At 35.6% G+C, this 20079-nt stretch overlaps 2 protein-coding genes across 3 annotated transcripts; one reads left to right on the top strand and one right to left on the bottom strand.

Annotated features, from left to right (window-relative positions):
- Positions 1 to 343: 343 nt before the first annotated feature.
- On the bottom strand, positions 344 to 8983 carry LOC106669950. The gene is made up of 8 exons (XM_014399867.1): positions 8825 to 8983; positions 7086 to 7587; positions 6837 to 7020; positions 6674 to 6780; positions 6078 to 6248; positions 4688 to 4765; positions 4389 to 4631; positions 344 to 1047 (listed from the first exon to the last, which is right to left on the bottom strand). The coding sequence occupies exons 1-8, from the start codon at positions 8860 to 8862 to the stop codon at positions 424 to 426; spliced, it is 1947 nt and encodes a 648-aa protein (XP_014255353.1). The 5' UTR covers positions 8863 to 8983; the 3' UTR covers positions 344 to 423.
- Positions 8918 to 15630, top strand: LOC106669951 (tubulin alpha chain-like). 2 transcript variants are annotated; one of them, XM_014399869.1, is made up of 8 exons: positions 8918 to 9006; positions 11688 to 11907; positions 11967 to 12268; positions 12338 to 12577; positions 12643 to 12827; positions 13048 to 13144; positions 13203 to 13366; positions 15381 to 15630. In XM_014399869.1, the coding sequence occupies exons 1-8, from the start codon at positions 9004 to 9006 to the stop codon at positions 15505 to 15507; spliced, it is 1338 nt and encodes a 445-aa protein (XP_014255355.1). In that variant the 5' UTR covers positions 8918 to 9003; the 3' UTR covers positions 15508 to 15630. The 2 variants fall into 2 exon arrangements, with proteins under 2 accessions (XP_014255355.1, XP_014255356.1); XM_014399870.1 differs by lacking the exon at positions 8918 to 9006 and having other exon boundaries at positions 11956 to 12268.
- The last annotated feature ends 4449 nt before the right edge of the window (positions 15631 to 20079 follow it).

Raw genomic sequence — 20079 nt, forward strand, 5'->3', positions numbered from 1 at the left:
ACAACCCCATAAGTCGTCTTAAGAGGAAATGGCCCCGCGACCTCCTTTCCGAGTGAACTGAAAAAAAAAAAAACAAAGTGAAGAGGGAGGATAGCACTGACTATTTTCTCCCCTCAATGTAAATAGTTGTACATATATATAGTTGTTCATGTATCCGCAAATTACATGTTGTAAATAATAATTGCAGATTGTAATAAAATAAAAAATTTAAAAAAAAAAAAGTATTGGTTAAATAAAGAGAAAAACTTGAAATGTTGAGGTGGAAGTAAAGGAAAAACTATCGATATTCATTACTTTTTATATATTTACATTAAATAAATGAAAAAAGAACTAACACACATAATCTCACTTATTAAATATGTTTATTATATTATGTTATATAAGTCTAAGTAGTAGTAGTCAGAAAAGATTTACTTAGCAACGTTAATCTTTTTGGCTGCTCGCTCCTGGCTTTGTCGAAAAAACTTCTGCTTCTAATGTAACTGATTTGTTTCCTTTTTTCAACGGAATTCTGACTTCGCCTTCCTTCGTTTTGCGTAGTATGATATTTTTCTCACACCAGCGATGCTTCCTTGAATGGAGGACTTCCTTTTGGGCGTTGGCCTGTTGCCTCAAGACCTCGTAGTCGTTCTTGTTTTTGATCCAATCCCTGAGGAGCCGTTTCCTCGCCAGTTTCCAGACTGTCACGAATAGATCGCCCTGTGTGGCGAAGTCCCTTGTCGCGTATTTCATTATTATGTCGTTAAGAACCATCGTCGCGTCCTCGGGTTTACCCTCGAGGTCTTCCATCAATTTGTAGGTCGCCACCTCTTCCTCCAGTTCGGCTTCAACCTCCATCCCTTCCTCTTCCTGTTCTTCTTGGAATTCTTCCTTTACGTCCTCGAGTTCTTCATCGAATTCTTCATATTCTAAAAGGGATTTGAAAAGCCGGATGGACGGAGAAAAGGTGGATACTGTGAATTGGTGAGCCGAACTAGCGTGTGCGATGAAAGGGAATGAGTTGTCGACAGAAACGACGTTACCGTCATCAGGCAACGCCCACACCACCTGGGAACAACCGATTAATTAATTATTTCTCTTATTTGTAAAGCTTATTCTCGCTATTTGTATAAGCCATCTCTAACCGTTTTTTATTGTACTAGGTTATTAAAGAAATGTTTATGCTTATACTAGGTATTTTTTAAATCAAGCCATTATATGTGTACCAAACCCATCTTTACATTTCATTTGCTATCATTTACGAGACGGTCAGATGAAAAATTTGTGATTCATTATTTTCTAAGACAATAAGGGAAAGACAAATAGGAAGCAATAAGGATATTGGACTATATTTTTTATATGTTTTTATGCACACGAGCAGCAACGTTAAATAACAAGATTACTCGTTATCAAACAGGATTTCATTTGCGGATTATTGGTGATTTTAGCTTAAATGCCACCATAAGTTGTCATTTTATAAAACGACTAGAATATCCGACCATGATGAAATCTGCATGATTGGTCACAGGGCCAAGCAAAATTACATGTTCCCCAAGAACTCTAAATCAAAATGGAGCATTGCGAAAGTTTTACTTTAGCTAGCAAGATGACAGAGGAGTTTTTCCTCCGGATTCCAACTTTTTCTCCATTGCGACATACCGTGGAACCCTTTTGACTATGATCTTACCGTGTAAAGCCAGTTTTTTTTTAAGAATATGTTTTTCTGAAACCTACATCACACCAGACCGCATCTCACAATTTCTGAATAATTATCGAACAACGGTCACTAATCACCACACAAATAAATTTTATTTAAATTTCAATAGTATTTTTATTTCATTCAGTAAACTTTATGCCAACTTGCCACGCTTATTTTAAATTTCCGACCAGCCGTCGTATCCGTAAATGCATTAATAAACAAAGACTGGCTGGTGATGTAAGCACCCTTTGTGAAAAATACCCGGACTTTAATCAAAATGTACAGAATGTTTCATATTGAACAAATTGTGCTTATGTTTAATTTAAAACAAGATTTAAGAAAATGTTTAAAACAAATTCAGTTAATGATAATTATTTTGTCAATGTGGATCAAGTAAAGATTAACGGGAAACATACTCAAATAATACTGTATGATGTAAGCGAAAATTAAACTAATTAAAAATCAATCTTAATGAGTTAAATTAACGTATCAAATAAAATAAAACCCGCATAATAAAAACTATACTACAAGGCAAAAGGACTAATAAATATTTATGATTTCAGTTTAAAAATTGGGTTTTTTTAATTTCAATATTGCCTTAATAAATATTTATACAGTTATAATGAGTAGAGTTAAGGGAAATGAAAATCAATTAAATATTTTGCTGAAACCATGAGTTTTATTTTGTATTTGTATTCATTTTAGTTAAGTATGGTTTTTGTTAGATTCGATGTATGTTTGAGAATCTATCGTATGTCTGTTTTTTTTTATGGATGGTTTATTAAATAAATATACATATATGGAAAGGATACATATACCTGAGATTTAAATTATAGCATATTGTTACAATCACGACTAAATTCTCCTAAGTCTCCTTATTCTTCACCTCAAGTCCGTCCGATTTTACTTCACGCTCGTGTTGCTGTTCATTTACTTAGCTTTCCGATGAAAATTATACATTATCAATTCACTATTTCATAATTTATAGATTTTTCTCTTTTTTACTATTTTTTCTGATTTTTAAGCGAATTACGTTTTTTGTTTAAAAAATAATAATAAATTTTATTATTCAGAAATCGTAAGATGCGGTCTGGTGTGATGTAGGTTTCAGAAAAACATTTTCTTTATCGTGCCAACGTTTCGATCTTTATTGAGATCATCTTCAGGGCCTGGGATTTACAAACATTTACAAACACTAGTTTCACATAGTTTAATTTTTCAACAATTTAGCTTTCCTTTTCCTATTTATCCCGTCTATATAATCCTGAAAGGATAATCTGGCCGAACTATTACCAACGTTTTTTTTCTTCGTCGGCTCTTCACCTCATAGAAGCCGACTCCTTATACAAAAATGTCTTTTATATACCGACTTCCTTCCCCACCCCTTCAAAATCCAACATATATAAACACAAAACAGCAATATTTCACTGGCACTCTCAACACGACACGCAAGAACGGCACAATTACACAGAAGACAAACACTTTGAGTGAGTAGAAATACTTTGGTTGAATATAAAAAATATATTTTGTATTGTATAAATTCACTTTTTTCCACATCCTACATGTATTTGTTAAATGTAAACAATGTTTGTAAATCCCAGGCCCTGAAGATGATCTCAACAAAGATCGGAACGTTGGCACGATAAAGAAAATGTTTTTCTGAAACCTACGTCACACCAGACCGCATCTCACGATTTTCGCATAATCGTCGACTAACGGTCACCTAATCACCACACATTTCTCCTGACAAAGTTGGCACGTTTCTGTCTCTGTTTTGTCCAACTTCTTTAGATGGTAGTTAAGAGGGCAGAGGTCTATAATTGTTCCTAGAATCTTGCCTGTTGAGTCCTTGAGTCAGGTTTTTCTCAAATCAGTTTTTCCAGCACCAACTTTAGCACATTCTCCGCTGCGCCTAGTTTTATCCCCGTACCATAGGTGAAAGAGCCCTTTGTGTCTACTTCTACAACGCCATGTCCCGGAACCTGGAGGGCTATCAGATAATTTAGACCCAGACTAGTTTGGAGCTAAAAGTATACGCACTTAGTGCCTTTATAGCTGTCTGACTAGTCGGCCCTTTTACAAGTGGGTCATTACCTAAGTACTCTGTTTCTTTGGAGAACGTTAAACATTCATCTTTTATATTGGGTGGTTTTAAGTTTAGCTTCTTTGTTCTTGTGAAACCTACATCTTGGCATGAGAACGTTTTGTTAGGTGTTATATTTAAAACCGTTTTCTCACATCATCTTCCTACAATAATTAGACCGTTTTGCATCCGATTGGACAGAGTGCATGTATTTATACACAATCTGAAGAACATTAACAACTTGATCTTTGCTTGGAAAATAACAGATTTTCTGTTGATCAATTGATTATTTCTACCGTAGGATGTAATCGGCATTTATCACATATCAATGTGAGATGTATTTTGGATGATGTGATGATTGCGGGGTGATGAATCAATTAGTCGTTATTGATCACTTTGGTCGGCTTATCCTCGCTATTTAAATCTGTCTGTATTTTGGTCTGTTACGCTTTCGGTTTCTCGCCATCAGTGGGTATGATCATGTGATCTCCTATATAGCGAGGATAGGTGTACCGAAATGTTTGTAAACATTTTAAGCTACAACTTCATAATTTCAAATAGTACATCGACAATAGGCGGAATAGTAGTAAAAAGTGTAGTACAAACTGTTGGTAGAATGGTACTTACAACTTTTTCCGATAAGCTTATTATCTCCAAACTCCGGCAACCTCCACACATCACAAGGTCGCCGTCAATACCGCGTACAAACGTGTGTTCATAATCGCGGAGAAATTTGCAGCAGTACGGGTACTCCCCTCTGCTCCCGAGCACGCGATTTGTCGGAGATATTCTCATTGGACGAAAAGTACGGATGTCGTAACACAACAAACTGTCTTCAGACGTCCACTGGCCGCAGAGTAACTTGTTCCCCTGAAATAAAATTACATTTAGATGGCAGGTATGAAAGAATGAGACTGTTGTCGTACATAGCAGTCAATGGTATCTCCACAGATTAACGGTCCGACGAGGTTCTCGACGGCCAATGCTGTCCTTAAATCCCAAACCTGAATGAAAAAAGTATTTATTTTAATGGTTTCAAGCACTTTCAAAACCAACTACCTCCCCCCCTTCCACTTCCCGGGCGTACCAAAGGGTACCCCATACTGGCGGACCTCTTAAGGGGATTAAAACAAAGTTTTTCTCGGACTCGTCCTAAGATTCTAGTTGGGTCTCCCCATTGCTGGCTAGTCCCTTTTCCATAAAATTATTACTAATTCAATATTTTCTGTTGTTAAGAGGTGTCACGGATCCAAACCCGGACACTGGTGATAAGAGTAGTAAGTGGGCATAAGCAATCATAAGGCAAGAAGTGCTCAGCGACCGCTTGTCTTCTTCTCACGGTTCCGTAAGTCCTCTAAGCCGAAGGTTGTCCATTTTTTACAAAGAACTTTTTTATGTTGATTATTTTTCTGAATCGCCAATAAAGGTGTTAGTTACATTTGTGTTGAGTTGTTTTTCTTTCCTTTTATTTTTATTACGCTCTGGTGTAACTCTGTCGATTTTGGGCCGTTTTTTGGTGCACCGCGAGGTCAGAGGTGACAGAGGATATTTCAACTACGGGTTGTATGAACCTTCGGAGTGCCGATGTTTAACAAAAAGACCATTTTAATTATGCAGGGCCGCTGGATTCGAACCCGGGACCTTAACCTTACAGTGATGAGCGCCGTGTCAATGTCTTGGCAAGCACGTGACGCGGTATAGCGTCCCTTTTTATAGTATTGATATATGAACGGAACAGCGCACATTGAGACGCGAAGCATCACAGCACAGCTGACTGACGCGCGGCGCAGTGGCAGTGGTACAGATTTCGACCGCATGTTGGAATCGCGTTGCACTCTGCAGCATGAATTATTCTTTTTCAAAATGGACGTTCTGTTCCAACTGTTTTCGGCGATTTTATTTCAGAATAACGCTATATATTCATTCTATACAGCGACAGAAGTTAAACCTAAGAGATATTAAAAACAGGGTATTAACATGGTTGTTGCAGAGAATGGAAGCAAGAGGAAATCAGTGATGAAAGGATTAAACAATTGGAATCAAATGCGCCTGCCCAGCCGTTGCGTCCACCGACAACCCCTTAAATTTTATGACTTCAATGTAGAAACGTGAAATTTGTAATCGTACGATAACTCGCACGAAACTGACGAACACCTTAATTAATCCATTTTCAGAGTGTTTAAACAAAATGACGAAAAAATATTGACGCTAAACGGATAAAATCAAATTATTCAAAAACGCTACGGACTTATTTTACAACCCAATATTGATGTTAAGGCTTATTTTTCATGTATATTCATAGAAAAAATTTCAAACCTTTACAGTTCCATCCAGTCCACCTGTAAAAAACACATTACTGTTTTCGTCCATGAACTTGACAGCGTACAGTCTCAAATAGTGGCCTTCGTCTTCAAGCAATTTTGCTTTGAAACTTTTCAAGTATTGGTTGATAATGCTGTGTTTGTAGCTGTCGTAAGATTTTTCGATCTGAAACGGTACAAATAAGATGATTATTTCGAATAGATATTCATTTTCACCTAGATTTCTTTTTTCCTTGTGCTACTATGAGTACTTTTTTTCGTATTTTCATATTTTATTTTATTTCATATTTTCAGAGGTCACCTCGGGGAACCGGTGTTTTTGAAAAAAAGAAAAAAAAATTGTAAGTATGTCGGGTTCGAATGCAGGGCCGCTGGATTCGAACCCGGGACCTTTACCTTACAGTGATGAGCGCCGTGTCAACGCCTAAACCATTGCTGCCACCAACGCCCCCTATATGAGTACATTTAGTGAAGACATTTGCTAAGCTCATTCCTCTATTTTGGTCGAAACTTATCAACCATCTATGATAATTACTGTACCCTTTTATGTCATACTTGTATTTTTGGCTGTAAATAATTTCAAATTTTCACCTTTCTTGTGTCCACATTGTAAATACGTATTGTCGCATCACTTCCAGCAGTTATGATTCTTTTATTTCTGTGCCCGATATCCAGCGCTTCGATCTCATTATCCTTTTCTGTGGAGTATTATTATTTAAAAAAAGGCGTTTAGACTGATAAGACCGGAATTTACCTGTAGTGAATAAATCGCATTCCCATCCTTTTACATTCTGACTGCAATAATATATATTGCCTGCTCTTGAAACGGCAAATAATGATGCCGTTTCAGGCTGTTCTATAAATTTAATCCTCGTGATTCTCGAACAATCCTCATAAGGTTCCATTGTTACTTGAGTATCGGCGCCTACGTTCCAAATCTGATTAGAGAACAAATTTGACTCTGGGTTCGGAACATTTAAAATGTCTTATTAGATCTATTTACCTTGACGATCCCATTGCCATGACCTCTTGCTATGTATCCGACATCAGAAGTCATGGCCAGACACGAAACACCCAACATTGTATGTGGTTCGTAGAACCTGTCTAGAAAAAGGCCCCCACTGACACGGTACTTACCCGCATGGGGTAGATAGAATTGGCTCATTAATTTTGTCTTTATATTTTGAATTTGTGCCGCCTTTTCGGAAAAATATGACAGCCTGTCTTCGAAATAGTCTTCGCAGAAATCCCTCGGCAGCCAGACCTGCCTTCTGTTTTCCATAGACACATCCACCTTGCCACGTACCTCCATGAAGATGTCTTTCTGTTCGTCGGAGTACTCAGGACGGAAGTGGGCCGTCTCTGGTACAAACTCCTCTTCGGAGGTGTCATCTTCCAAGACTTGGTGGTAACCTCCGACATTGAAATCAGAAATCCCCTGAGGAAGTCCCACTTTCTGCTTTTCTTTTATTTTCTTAGCCCTGTCCTTAAGAGACTCATAAATCCTGAAAAAAATTCTTTTGAAGATACCAATTGAACTTTTTTTTTATTAATTGTTTTTGAAGCCTATACATATTAAGTACATATTACAAATATGATCACAGCACTAACACTAAAGCCAGCACTAGCATGACCTGGAGGAAACATGCCATAGGAAACCAAACAATGCTGACAATCACTGTTACAAAAACATAAATTCCATTAAATACTTCTTACAAAAATTATTATATCAACCTAGAAACATGTAATAATAAATTTAAAATAGACATTTTAGTCATTCTACTAATACAGCAGCACATCCTAGCCCCTCATTCGAATTTTTGGAGGAAAATGGGGAATTTCTGTATATATAGATTTTTTATTGCAGGTAATTTTACTTATTAGTTATATCGTTATCTTGATCATAATCGATATTAGATGTACAAGATGTACAATTTTTTTGTAAATCCACAGGATCTTTAAATTACAGTAATGAGCACCATGTCAATGCCTAAACCGTTGCAACCACCGACGCCCCAAAATTTAATGTCAAACATTTTCATAAATTCCACCGATTCATAGCCAGTTAAATTGTGAGATTTCTACATGTGGTATGTGGGGTGATGAACCTGTAATTTGGCCATTTCCTATCATTTTTGTCAGCCTAGCCTCAGTAAGATGATCTGTCAGGCGTGGCAAAATACTCAAATATCCGTGGCAAAATATCCAGACCAAAATGCTTAATTGAACTTGTATAAATCAATCAATCAATCAGTAATTCTAGACAATTTTGTATTTTTTATCTATGCCCTAAAAACTAATTTAATGTCAATCATTTTCATTAATTCCACGGGTCATAGCCAGTTAAATTGTGAGATTTATCTATGTGGGCTGCAACAGTTTGGTCTGCTAATTCTGAATGGGTTCGTCTGTCAAGACACGTTGAAGATGGCGAAACTCTTAAATAAATAATTTGTAAATTTATACTTGTTAGTTTTATGTCAATAACTCTTAAGGTCACGTGATATTCTTAAGATTTTTTTTAAATATTATAAAATTAATATGAAATTAGGCTCATAAATAATAAGATTAAATCATTAAATTCATTCAGTTACGGATGCTGAGAGTTGGCATTGGCTTTTTACAGAAACTAAAACAAATTGCCACTATTTAAAATAAAACAGGTGGAATGTTGGTTTTACTAAATATGTTTAAACTGTTTAAATTTAAAATTATCAAAATATTATCAATTTATCAACATACGCTCGTCTTTCTTCTAGCCTGAGTAAAATCTTTTCCATCTTTCTTGAAAACTACCTACTTCAAAATAATTTTTTAATTTATCAGTTGTTTTATTGTAGTTGAAACATTTTATTTTAGATTCTTAGTGACTTTAGGTTAAACTTAGTGAATAAAGTTTCTTCAACTTTCGCCTTGCAACCATGGTAAGATTGTATAGATAAAAGTACAAAATGGACAGGCTTAAAAGTTTAAAACAATTATATAAATATGATTTCAGTTTGAATTTTTAAAACTTTTCATTTGATCTGCTGACAAACTCCTGTGAAATATGTTTAAAAAATTCAAAAGTTTATGCAACTATATACATATTTATGATTTAGAACAACAACACCACAAAACTTTATTTTTAAACATTTCCTTAGATTGTCACAATAGTTTTATATTTTTGTGTGGCATTTTTGTTTAAATTGATTGCTGACATACAACCATTTTGTTTTCTTCAATTTGGCATTAAATTATTTTAAACTAATTTCCAACATATGTTTCTTCAAACAAAACTTGAGAATTTAGTTTTTATTGTTTTGAACTAGAAAATTATTTGCAACAAGTCTGGCTCGCTATGGTTTATGAGACTTCATATTAAACTAATATTTACTAATAAATTATTTTTGTCCAGTTATGGTAAATGACAGTTAAATAATGAAATCCAAAAATGGCGAGGATAATGAACTCAACAACCTTTATTTCTTTTCTATTCTTTTTATTGCAATAACAATTTAGAAGATAGAACAAATTAGAAAAGGTTATTTAGAAAAGAAAAAGAAGAAAAGAATTCTTAAAAAGAAATATTATTGAAAAGAATTTATTTAGGAAAGAAAAAAAGGTTATTGAGTGCATTGTCCTCGCCACTTCCAAAAAATAAAAAGGAAAAATAACTAAATAAAAAGGAAAGAAGAAAACATAATAAACGTGAAATCATTTCAGAAATTTCAGATGTTTTAATGTACAATGGACTAAGGGTTGCAATGTCATCATTATCGGCTTCCAATAATTTTTTCAATTTTATTTATAACCTTCTCCAATAATATTAATTTTTATATATTTTTGAATAGCAGGAAATAGAAGCAGGCTTCAGAAATAGGACAGCAAGAGAAAATCCAATATCATAAAAATAATTTTTTCTGCTTGTTTAGTTTTCTAATTTCTGGCCAGAAAAATTACTAAGGACTTAACTCCCTAGTGGTCTAACATAAAGGTTCAACATATTTGAAACACCATTTTATCCAACTTCCGATTTTCATTTCATCAATATCTTCTTCTCCTTCTGGGGCAACACTGTTCCTTTGTCTTCTTTTAAACTCATGAGGGCATGCAAAATGTCTTCTGTGACTTGGCATAACATCCCTCCATTTTTATAAATGTTAAAGAAATGATGAATGATAGTGTGTTTGAAACTCCTTCAACCTGATGATGAGTGTTTAATGCTTGAAATCCGGATTGTTTTTTTCAAGACCATACCTTCATCCAGAGTTTTCGTGTACTGGCCAGAGGAGGATCTACAAGACCATACATAGGACCTGAACCTATTCTTTGGGATAACAAGAATAAATATAGAATCCTCCATCGCAGAATAGATCCAAGCAAAACAAAAGCAGAGGTGCATAAACTCTAGCAGTGCTAGACATAGTAAACTTATGATAAAACAACCCTCACCAAGACTGGCAAAAACACTGCTGCAATTAGAGAGGGCCAAACTCAGAGGAGTGGTAGGACTACTAACCGGTCACTGGCATCTGAGAAATCATCTACACAACATGGGTATATACAGCGATGACCCCATTTGCAGATTATGTAATGAGGAGGAGGAAACAGCCACCCATATCATCTTCGAATGTGAAGCAACAGCCCAATGGAGGTTTAACCTAACGTAAGGAAAAAACTTAGGGAATCAAATTGCAACAGCAACAGTCAATGACATGATACTTCTAAGAAGAAGGATTGAGTCTATTGAACTGTGGAACTAGGAAGGTACAATAAGCCAGAAGGCTGCAGTGCCTGGGGAGTACAAACCCTGCTTCCTAGTATCCTTTTCTAACATACCATACCATACCAGAGTGTTCGTGAGTGAAAAAGTGGTCAATACTTCTAACACTGACAATATCTGTTTATCTGTTTCTACCGCTCCTAATATATTCATATGCCACCAGGGTCTGCAGTGTGTAGTTAACAGTTCAAATATTATTCTAGTCCTATCACATCCTAGATTTAGTAGGTCTGCTGTTAGGTTTTGAAATGGTCCTTTGATAAACTTTTCCACGTTATTATATTTTTATCCATTGTCTGATGGATCCAAGTTTTTGGCAGTTGGTATGCCACCAAAAGGGTTCAGGGCCAAGAAGTACCCTCAACAAGGTACATACCTAATATGGCGTAGTGACAGGCTAGAAAATGAATTTTTTACCCACAAAAGATTGCTGGGCTCAGGGAGACCAAAAGCAAGGTTTTGTAGCTGAAGCACATGACTGGGACTGGATATTACGAAAAATAAAAAGAAAGTTCATGTGCATAGGCTCTTTGTAGTGAAGAGAAATATTTTCAATGGGATCCACCAGACTCAGTGTGACCTTCCAGTATGATGTTTGGGTTGAAACATCAAGCATATAATCACATTTTATTTATAAAGCAACAATTTGATTAATAATGTAATTAATAAATTATTTATAAGGAAAAATTTGAATTAAATAAATAAAGCCAAAGTGTAAATTATCAATAATAGTATAGCTTGGATTTACAAACTGCATATACACCAAGTAAACAATTCTGCATGTCTAGAGAATATTTAACTTGTTTTTTCAAGTGTATAATAATATTTGTTTTTGTGAAGGAAATTTTGTCAATTCACTCTGGGAAAGCTGGAATAGATGTAGGATTATCGTGCTGGGACCAGTATTTACGGGAGCATTATATCCTCTCGAACGGCGGCATGGATCCTAACAACCCTTGTTACAATGAACTTTTAGAGTACAACACATTCTTCGAAGAATTAAACCCAAACGTTTTCACGCCGAGGGCGCTGCTCATCGATTGTGTTCAGGATGATCTGGGTAGTTAGATGCGATTCGGGTCCGTTCAAATTATATTATTTAAAGCAGGTATGTTCCAGAGAAAGTGAAGCAAGATCCAAAAATGTCGATATTCAGAAAGGATCAAATGATACACGGGAACGAGTACACATGCCATGTCTACGCAAAAGGACATGGTTTCGCTGGAAAAAAGATTTTAGACCAGAGTATGGAGGCTATAAGGATAATGGCAGAGGAATGTGACCATCTTCAGGGGTTCATTTTCTACCGATCACTTGGAGGAGGAACAGGCACTGGATTTACATCACTTTTGACTGAAAAATTAACATCAACTTTTGATAAAATTGGAATACACGAGTATTCTATACTTCCAGGATCTCATGTAAACAATAATCCAAAAATTAATAATTGTCATGTTTTAAAGTTTATGAGTGTTTCAATTTTTTTCTAGCCTTCAAGTTCTGCTGTTGCAGTTTATAACACAGTATTGAGCATAGCTGATACATTGCAAACACCTAAATGTGCGTTCATGTTCGACAACAACATCTTGTTCAAATGGTGCAAAGAAAGGTTGAACATCCTCGATCCATCGTACAGTAACATGAATGATATCCTAGCACGGATTCTATCTTCCATCACTGCATCATTGAGATTCCAAAGTGCTCTTAATGTTACATTAGATGATTTTCATGTAAGAAGATATTTACTAGCAAGACATACAATTTCCCTATTTTCATTACGATGCACTTTTTACAGAGGTCTTTAATACCACATCCTCAGTTGTGCTTTCCTCTGGCCTCTTTTGCACCAATTTCTCCAAGCAGTGAACCGACTGAATGCACCGCACATGAACTGATAAAAGCTTGTTTTTCGGATGAAAATCAACTTTTGAATTGTCGACTTAAAAACGGGGAGTTTTTAGCTTCCAGTTTAATGTTTAGGTAGGTAAAAATCAAATTTTGTCAATTCCATTTTTGTGATAGAAGTTAACACACTACGTACAAAACTCATTATTTGTTCAATAGTCAAATTTTTATATACTGCTCATTTCTTATATTTGTTATGTTATTAATAATATTAACTTACTGTTCCACATATATATATATGTATTAGTAATTTATTTAATAATTTGAATGTAAACACCCAATTTTGACTTTTCAGTGGTAATGTCAGAACTGTAGACGCCAATAAAGTTTTGACTAAACTTAGAAGCAGCAATCAAATAAAGTTTGTAGACTGGTGTCAATCTATTTTCAAAGTAAACACTTTTTTATCTTACACTTCCACATTCATTTTTTAATGTAAAAATGTTATAGGCTGGCTTTAATCCCAGACCTACTCATATATACCCCAAAACTGAACTTGCTATAACAAAAAGGCAATTGTGCATGCTCACAAACACCACTGAGCTGTCAAAAGTGTTCAGGGGTCTAAGGAGAAAATACGAGAAACTGATTAAGAAGAAAGCATTTTTCCATTTGTAAGTAAACTGATGATAAGCACAAATATGCACATGTATGTACATGCAGAGTTGAGCCATCACTTCTCGCAATTCATCAGCTTCAAAATCAGCTTTTGTGATTTGCAATTTACTTAATCACCAGCAGGCCTCAAGAATCTGCCCCCCCCCCCCAAGTTTTGTCAATCTGGGGCCATACCGACCAACAACGGGCTCCGTGGACTACCAGCCATTCAATCTCTCCCTCAGTCTTGAATACACCCTTTCTTATTTACATACTATTCACTCAGTTAAGATGATGTAGTACTTGATATTTCTCCATCACCCTTTACACCAATTATATAATAACTAATCATTGGTGTACTCAATATTTCACCCTCTTACATTATGCATTCACGCTAATAAATACATTCACTCTCAACTCACACTAGAAGACAAACTTTCAGTACTACCTACAACAAGACAACCCTCTCTTCTACAAGTCAAATCCACCAAGGACCACCAATGGACAGTACTCTTGAAATCTGAGAGCTTCTCTGCTACCAAAAGTAAAGTAAATTAATTTGTGTAATGTGTAAAAACAAACCTTTTTTGAGTGTAGTCGATGAGGTCAGTGAAGTCGAACCACTTTACAATATCTTTTACATATTATTTCCTATTAAAAATCCCTGGGCTGTGCTGGCATTCAAACCCAGAACCACTAGTGTGGTTTATACTAGACAGACGCATTCGCGCTAATAAATATATTCACTCTCAGCTCACACTAGAAGACAAATTTTCAGTACTACCTACAACAAGACAACCCTCTCTTCTACAAGTCAAATCCACCAAGGACCACCAATGGACAGTACTCTTGAAACCTGAGAGCTTCTCTGCTACCAAAAGTAAAGTAAATTACTTTGTGTAATGTGTAAAAACAAACCTCTTTTGAGTGTAGTCGATGAGGTCAGTGAAGTCGAGCCACTTTACAATACCTTTTACATATTATTTCCTATTAAAAATCCCTGGGCTGTGCTGGCATTCAAACCCAGAACCGCTAGTGTGGTTTATACTACTCAGATGCATTCACGCTAATAAGTATATTCACTCTCAACTCACACTAGAAGACAAATTTTCAGTACTACTACTACAGTCGTAGTGTGGTTTATACTAGTCAGATGCCATAACCACTCAGTCACCAAAGACCTCTCAAATATGATTTTATTTACAAAGAAAATCAATATTCTATTAGAATTTGAATAATTGTAGTTGTTTGATCTGAAAAAATAATAATTTGACATTATTTTGTTTAACCTCCTTTTCCTAGTCTCTCCACAAACTTAGAAGTGTGCTCTTTCATCCCACTTCAAGTCAACCAATTTCTAAAACTGAGGAACAGTAAATCATTCATTGTACAAATCCTTGTATGGATTTGCTCCCATAATGTCAGTGGTGGTTCTCCTAAATGATTGCATGTTGCACCTGGAATGATGCTGTATTTGTAAATATTCTTTTCCAATTCCTCCATGACTGCTCAGCATGTCAGCTGTCTGTAATAGTGTCGCATTGATAAATTCATATTTCATTGTGCATTTGGAATGTTGTTATCCACCTTTTCTGACACTCACACTCTTCTTCTCTGCCATTGTTGTCACACAGGATTTTAGTGCGGTGATTAGCAATTCTGCCTTGATTAGATTTTTTGCCATTGAATTTGCTTCTTCAATACCCTTGATCCTAGCTTATACTTCTTGTATGCTTTTCCTCATTAATTTTCACTCATTATGTCTGTTATTCTTCTGATAGCCGAGGCCATCGAGCTTCTTTCCTTGTAGTTTTCAATCTTGCCCAATGAGTTTTGACTATCAATCATTATTATAGAACTTTTAGTGTTTAATTAGCCATTGATGTGTTTTTAAGTTTGCAGACAATTCGGAATGAGAGCACCAGCTGGTGTTTCTTTTTGTTGCCTATCTATCTATCTGCCTTATTCTCTTTCTTCTCCTTTTAACATATATGTAAACCGCACTAACACTTAGCATGTTATTGTTTTCAGGTACATGGATGAAGGAATGGAAGAGCGTGATTTTTTCGGCGCCGCTGAAAAATTGCATACCCTGGAAAAGAATTACGAAGAAATACAGCATAACAATTACTGTCCTAAAAACGCAATTCTCGAATAACGCAAGCCGATGAAATATTAAATATCATTTGGCCAAATTTTGCCACAGGCCGACATTAGGTCTGTAGTTCTTCAGTTCACCCTAGTACTCTTTTTCAGATGATTCTCGGATTAAAACGGTTGTAGAAAAGTTTGTTTTTTTAATTGTGGCAAGTTAACCGAAATCCAATGTTTGTTTATTAACTTATTGTTTGAACGGGGTGAGTGAAAAAGAAGGAAAGAAGTAATACACTTTTGTTCATATCGGATTGTTAGCCGAATATGGGAGCCAGAAAATCAGTATTTTCGACACGTCAACCCCGCGGATTTTCCGTTTACGCTTTCACCTCACATCGAATCGATATATGAAGTTGAAAAAAGAAGTTATCTCAATTTACTTAAAATATTTTCAAAAGTTCAATGAGCTTTAAACTTTTGAGTTTTGATCCTTAAAAATTAAGAACTTAGAAAACATGACGTCTTGAATATCAACACGATTGCCAGCAGTGATCAAACAACGTGTCAATGATTGTTTTCAAAATTTAGTGTCACAATTAATCGGTATGTCACTGTAGGTCTCTAAATCGCAAAACAGTAAATCTTGCATGATAAATTATCCTTCTCAGGCGGTAAGGGAAAAATGCTCCATTTCGGGTGATACCACCGACGCCCACATTGTCTGGCATCCTCCAAAATGTCATAAATGGCATTTTTAAATGCTTCTTTGTCAACCACCAACCTTTGAATAATTTGGCCGCTTGGCGCAACATAAAATACTTTTTTTGTAAGGAACGTCCCATGCCATCACTAATCGGACATTTCGCATCATTTAAGCCATACTTTGTTTTAGTTATAGCCCTGAAAATCGGTGGGGATAGTGCCGTGTCAGTACCGACTGAATTCTGACCCACTTTGCTAAAGTAAAACTGATCCACCCACTTAGATTTACTCGCTGATTTGCGCTTTAAATTCTTTATGTAGCTGACCGCTTTTCAGCTTGTCTTTCAACCGATAACTTTTCCCGGTAATCTGTACAATACGGGCGTGGTGTAGCAACCTATGCATGGATGCTGTCAGCGCCTCATCGTCACCAAGAGGCCATTGAGTAAAAAGGCAGATTGCTGGTTAGGATCACACTCCCCGCTTCATATCGCTTTGCTACCACTTGGAAGAACAGGTTTGCTTCTTCCTTACCGAAAGGTAACTAGCAACTTCATCGATAATCAGTAGTCTCGGTTTATTGATAACGCGGTTAAGATACCCTTGCCGATGGAAGGCAAGCAGCTGCAACGGATGCTTAATAGCAATGCAGAAATTCATGTACTTTATGTTATTAATACCAAAAAATATTACTAAATTATTAAATTCACTAATTTCGTGGTCCGCTTGACCAATTAATATATTACAATTAATTAAGGTTTTTTAGTCGAGATAAAAAAATCAATGGCACGAGCGGGATTCGAACCCACGATCTTCGGCTTGAAACGCCGCTGCTGTACCACTTGATCTATCGTGATCTCGATCCACTCGGACATCAACTTCCCATCTCAACCGCACCTTTTGAATTTTCCCTCCTTTTTGCCATTTTTCAAATGTCGTGTAATCGGATTGGATTCATTTCATTTGTCGTCGAGAATCCATTCATCACCTTAATTAATTGTAATTACTAAATTAGTTAATTTTATTATATTAATTAATAAATTACGAAAAAATCATTATGATTTAATTATAAACTTAGCCGATCGATGGATTGTGCCTTTTTTGGTAAGATGTATTCCTGCCAAGATAAAATTTTCTCATAAATTCAACCATAGAGGTACAAACCATTGGTCTTTAAATTTTACACATATTGTTAAACCAACTGGAAAACATGTTGTTGAACAAAATCTTTCTACATTAAAACCGCTTAAACTTAATACTTTGTATTCTAGTACAACAACGGCTTACCAACCAACTGATTGGAGGAAATTGCCAATTAATTTCTTTAGGTGTAGATAGTAGTTATGTTGTTATTCAACCAACAGGTAGACAAAAATATAAGTGCTGGGATGATGAAAAATTTGCTGATATAGATTTCATCAACTCTAGGCAGTGAAATTAGCTTAAAACGTATAGCTGACTGCTTAGGGTTGATGAAATCGATCTAGAAATTAAAAATAACCATTTTCGTAACTTTTTAGATTTTGGAATTAATCTTTGACACGTTGTTTGGTCACTGCTGGCAATCGTGGGGATATTCAAGACGCCATGTTTTCTAAGTTCCTAATTTTTAAGTATCAAAATTCTGCAGGATGCAGCAAGAAAGGTTTAGCACAACTTTACAAGACAATGCTTGAAAATTTACTTTTTTTTAGTGTAAAGCTCATTGAACTTTGAAAATATTTTAAATGAACTGAGATAACTTGTTTTCGCAACTTCTTATATCGATTCGATGTGGGGTGAATGCGTAAACGGAAAATCCACGGTGTTGACGTGTCGAAAATACTGATTTACTGGCTCCTATATTCGGCTAACAATCCGATATGAACAAAAGTGTATTATTTCTTTCCTTCATTTTCACCCTCTTCAAAAAATAAATTAAAATCTCTCTGTGCGAGTTCAATAGAGTTTATTAATGCGTGGTGTTTAGTGACCGTTAGTCAATGATTATTCGGAGATCGTGAGATGCGGTCTGGTGTGACGTAGGTTTTAGAAAAACGTTTTCTTTGTCGTGCCACGTTTCGAGCTTTATTGAGATCATCTTCAGGGCTCAAAGTGTTTGTTTTCCGTGTAGATGTGTCATTCTTGTCTGTAGTGTGCACTTCCAACACCAATTCGTAAAAATTGACGAAAACCTTATTTAGACCTATTTAATTTCGCAGTTCCTCACTCTTAAATAATTCAATATAAACTAAAATGTTTTGTATTTTTTCTAACCTGGTGAAAAATTGTTCACCGATGGCAGGTCGTCTTACCCTGCAAATTAATGGGTTTATTTATTTTTAATATGGCAAATTTGAAAACAACTACATTTTGAAATTAGAATGCTGGGATGTATTTTGCCCTAAAACGTAATAATAACGCTAGGTAAACTTTGAGAGAGAGAAAAAAAAGGAAAGTATAAATTTGAAGAAGTAACGAATAATTAATTTCCAATACGTTCTCAAGTTGGGTCGAACAATAAATAATTATTTGCGATTTGATCACGCAAACGCACATATGTGCATAATCAAGCCTACGACTTGACTGGAAGATGGTTTCTCTCTGAAACTTTGATCTTGTTCTAAATTATTCTCTCTTTGAGTGTGAGTTCGATTGAGTTTATGAAATTTTAAAAGCAAAACATTATTCTTGGATTTAAAGGAGTGAAAAATATGTCAATTAGACAATTAGACTATAGTGAGACAAAAGTGAATATCGTTCGCTTAAAGCAGGGGGAAAAACCATGAAAACGCCTAAGATGTACCACCAGTCAAACTTTGAGAAAAAAGGAAACTATAGATTTGGAGAAGAAAGAGCTTAGTATTCTTTTAATTTAATACTTTTTCAATCTGGGGCGAACAATTGTTTTCTATTGTGAATGAATGAATGAAAAAACAACTTTTACAAAAAGAAAATAAATGTGAATACTTAAGGAAGTATAACAGAAAGTAAAATAAAAACAGTTTTTAAGCAGCATTGATTATTAAACCGTCTGCTGCTAGAAGTGGTGGGTCGGCTGAGAAGTTAACAAAATTAGATAAAAACTGTTAGTGCTTCTCAATATAAAATTAAAACTTAAACTGTTCCATGAGTTCTCCGCAATACTCCAGTCCCTTTGCAAATCCAACCGGGTCTGGACAATCTGGGGAATTAAGTTGTGTGATCAAACGCGGTCCCAAAACTCTAGTAGTTCCCAAAAAGAGAACTAAAACTCCGAAAGAATGGTACACTTAGCCAAAAAATGGAAGAAGTCTTCCAGCACTCAGGTTACCCGATGAGCAAAGCTAAACAGAACCATCCCTGATAGGGAAGTAATTATGGTATATCAGTTCGCACCTGAGTTTGAAGAACCAGCTTGATAGAGGAAAACTTTAGATTATTATTGGGCAAGTTGAAAAAATGCCTTTGAATGATCAAGGTCTTTGTAGAGCAGAAATCTATTGAATCTAAGAGCCAGTTCGGTACAACGTTCAAATTGCTTAGAACAAATGGATGATTCAAAAGCCGAAAAATTATAGAAGCAGTCTTCATAATTGTTAAAGCAAAACAAATAGATATTGGGCTAAAGAAATGAGTGCTTTAAACCAAGATAAATTAGCGTTAATTATTTAAACTGCCGTAGTTTCGGGGAGTCTGCAGTCAGGCAGTGAGATTGTCCTGCTTAGATATGAAGGTGTAAATAAACAAATGTTTATTAAACAGATGTTTTTAAGTGTAACATGTAGTTAGGCGTGAAATTCAGGAGGTGCAACAATTTACGAATAAAATAGCTGAAACGATTCGACTAGTTTGATACCCCCAAACCATCGAGCGACCTGCCTTAAAAACCTTGAGCATTAGGTGAAACAGAAGGGTGTGAGAGAAGGTTAGGCCGATTTTAGTCGAGAATCTTTAGGTATTTCCACACTCGTTC

Source organism: Cimex lectularius, unplaced genomic scaffold (assembly GCF_000648675.2).
Source record: "Cimex lectularius strain Harlan isolate CLEC.00 unplaced genomic scaffold, Clec_2.1 scaffold193, whole genome shotgun sequence".
In the NCBI taxonomy this organism is placed as follows: domain Eukaryota; kingdom Metazoa; phylum Arthropoda; class Insecta; order Hemiptera; family Cimicidae; genus Cimex; species Cimex lectularius.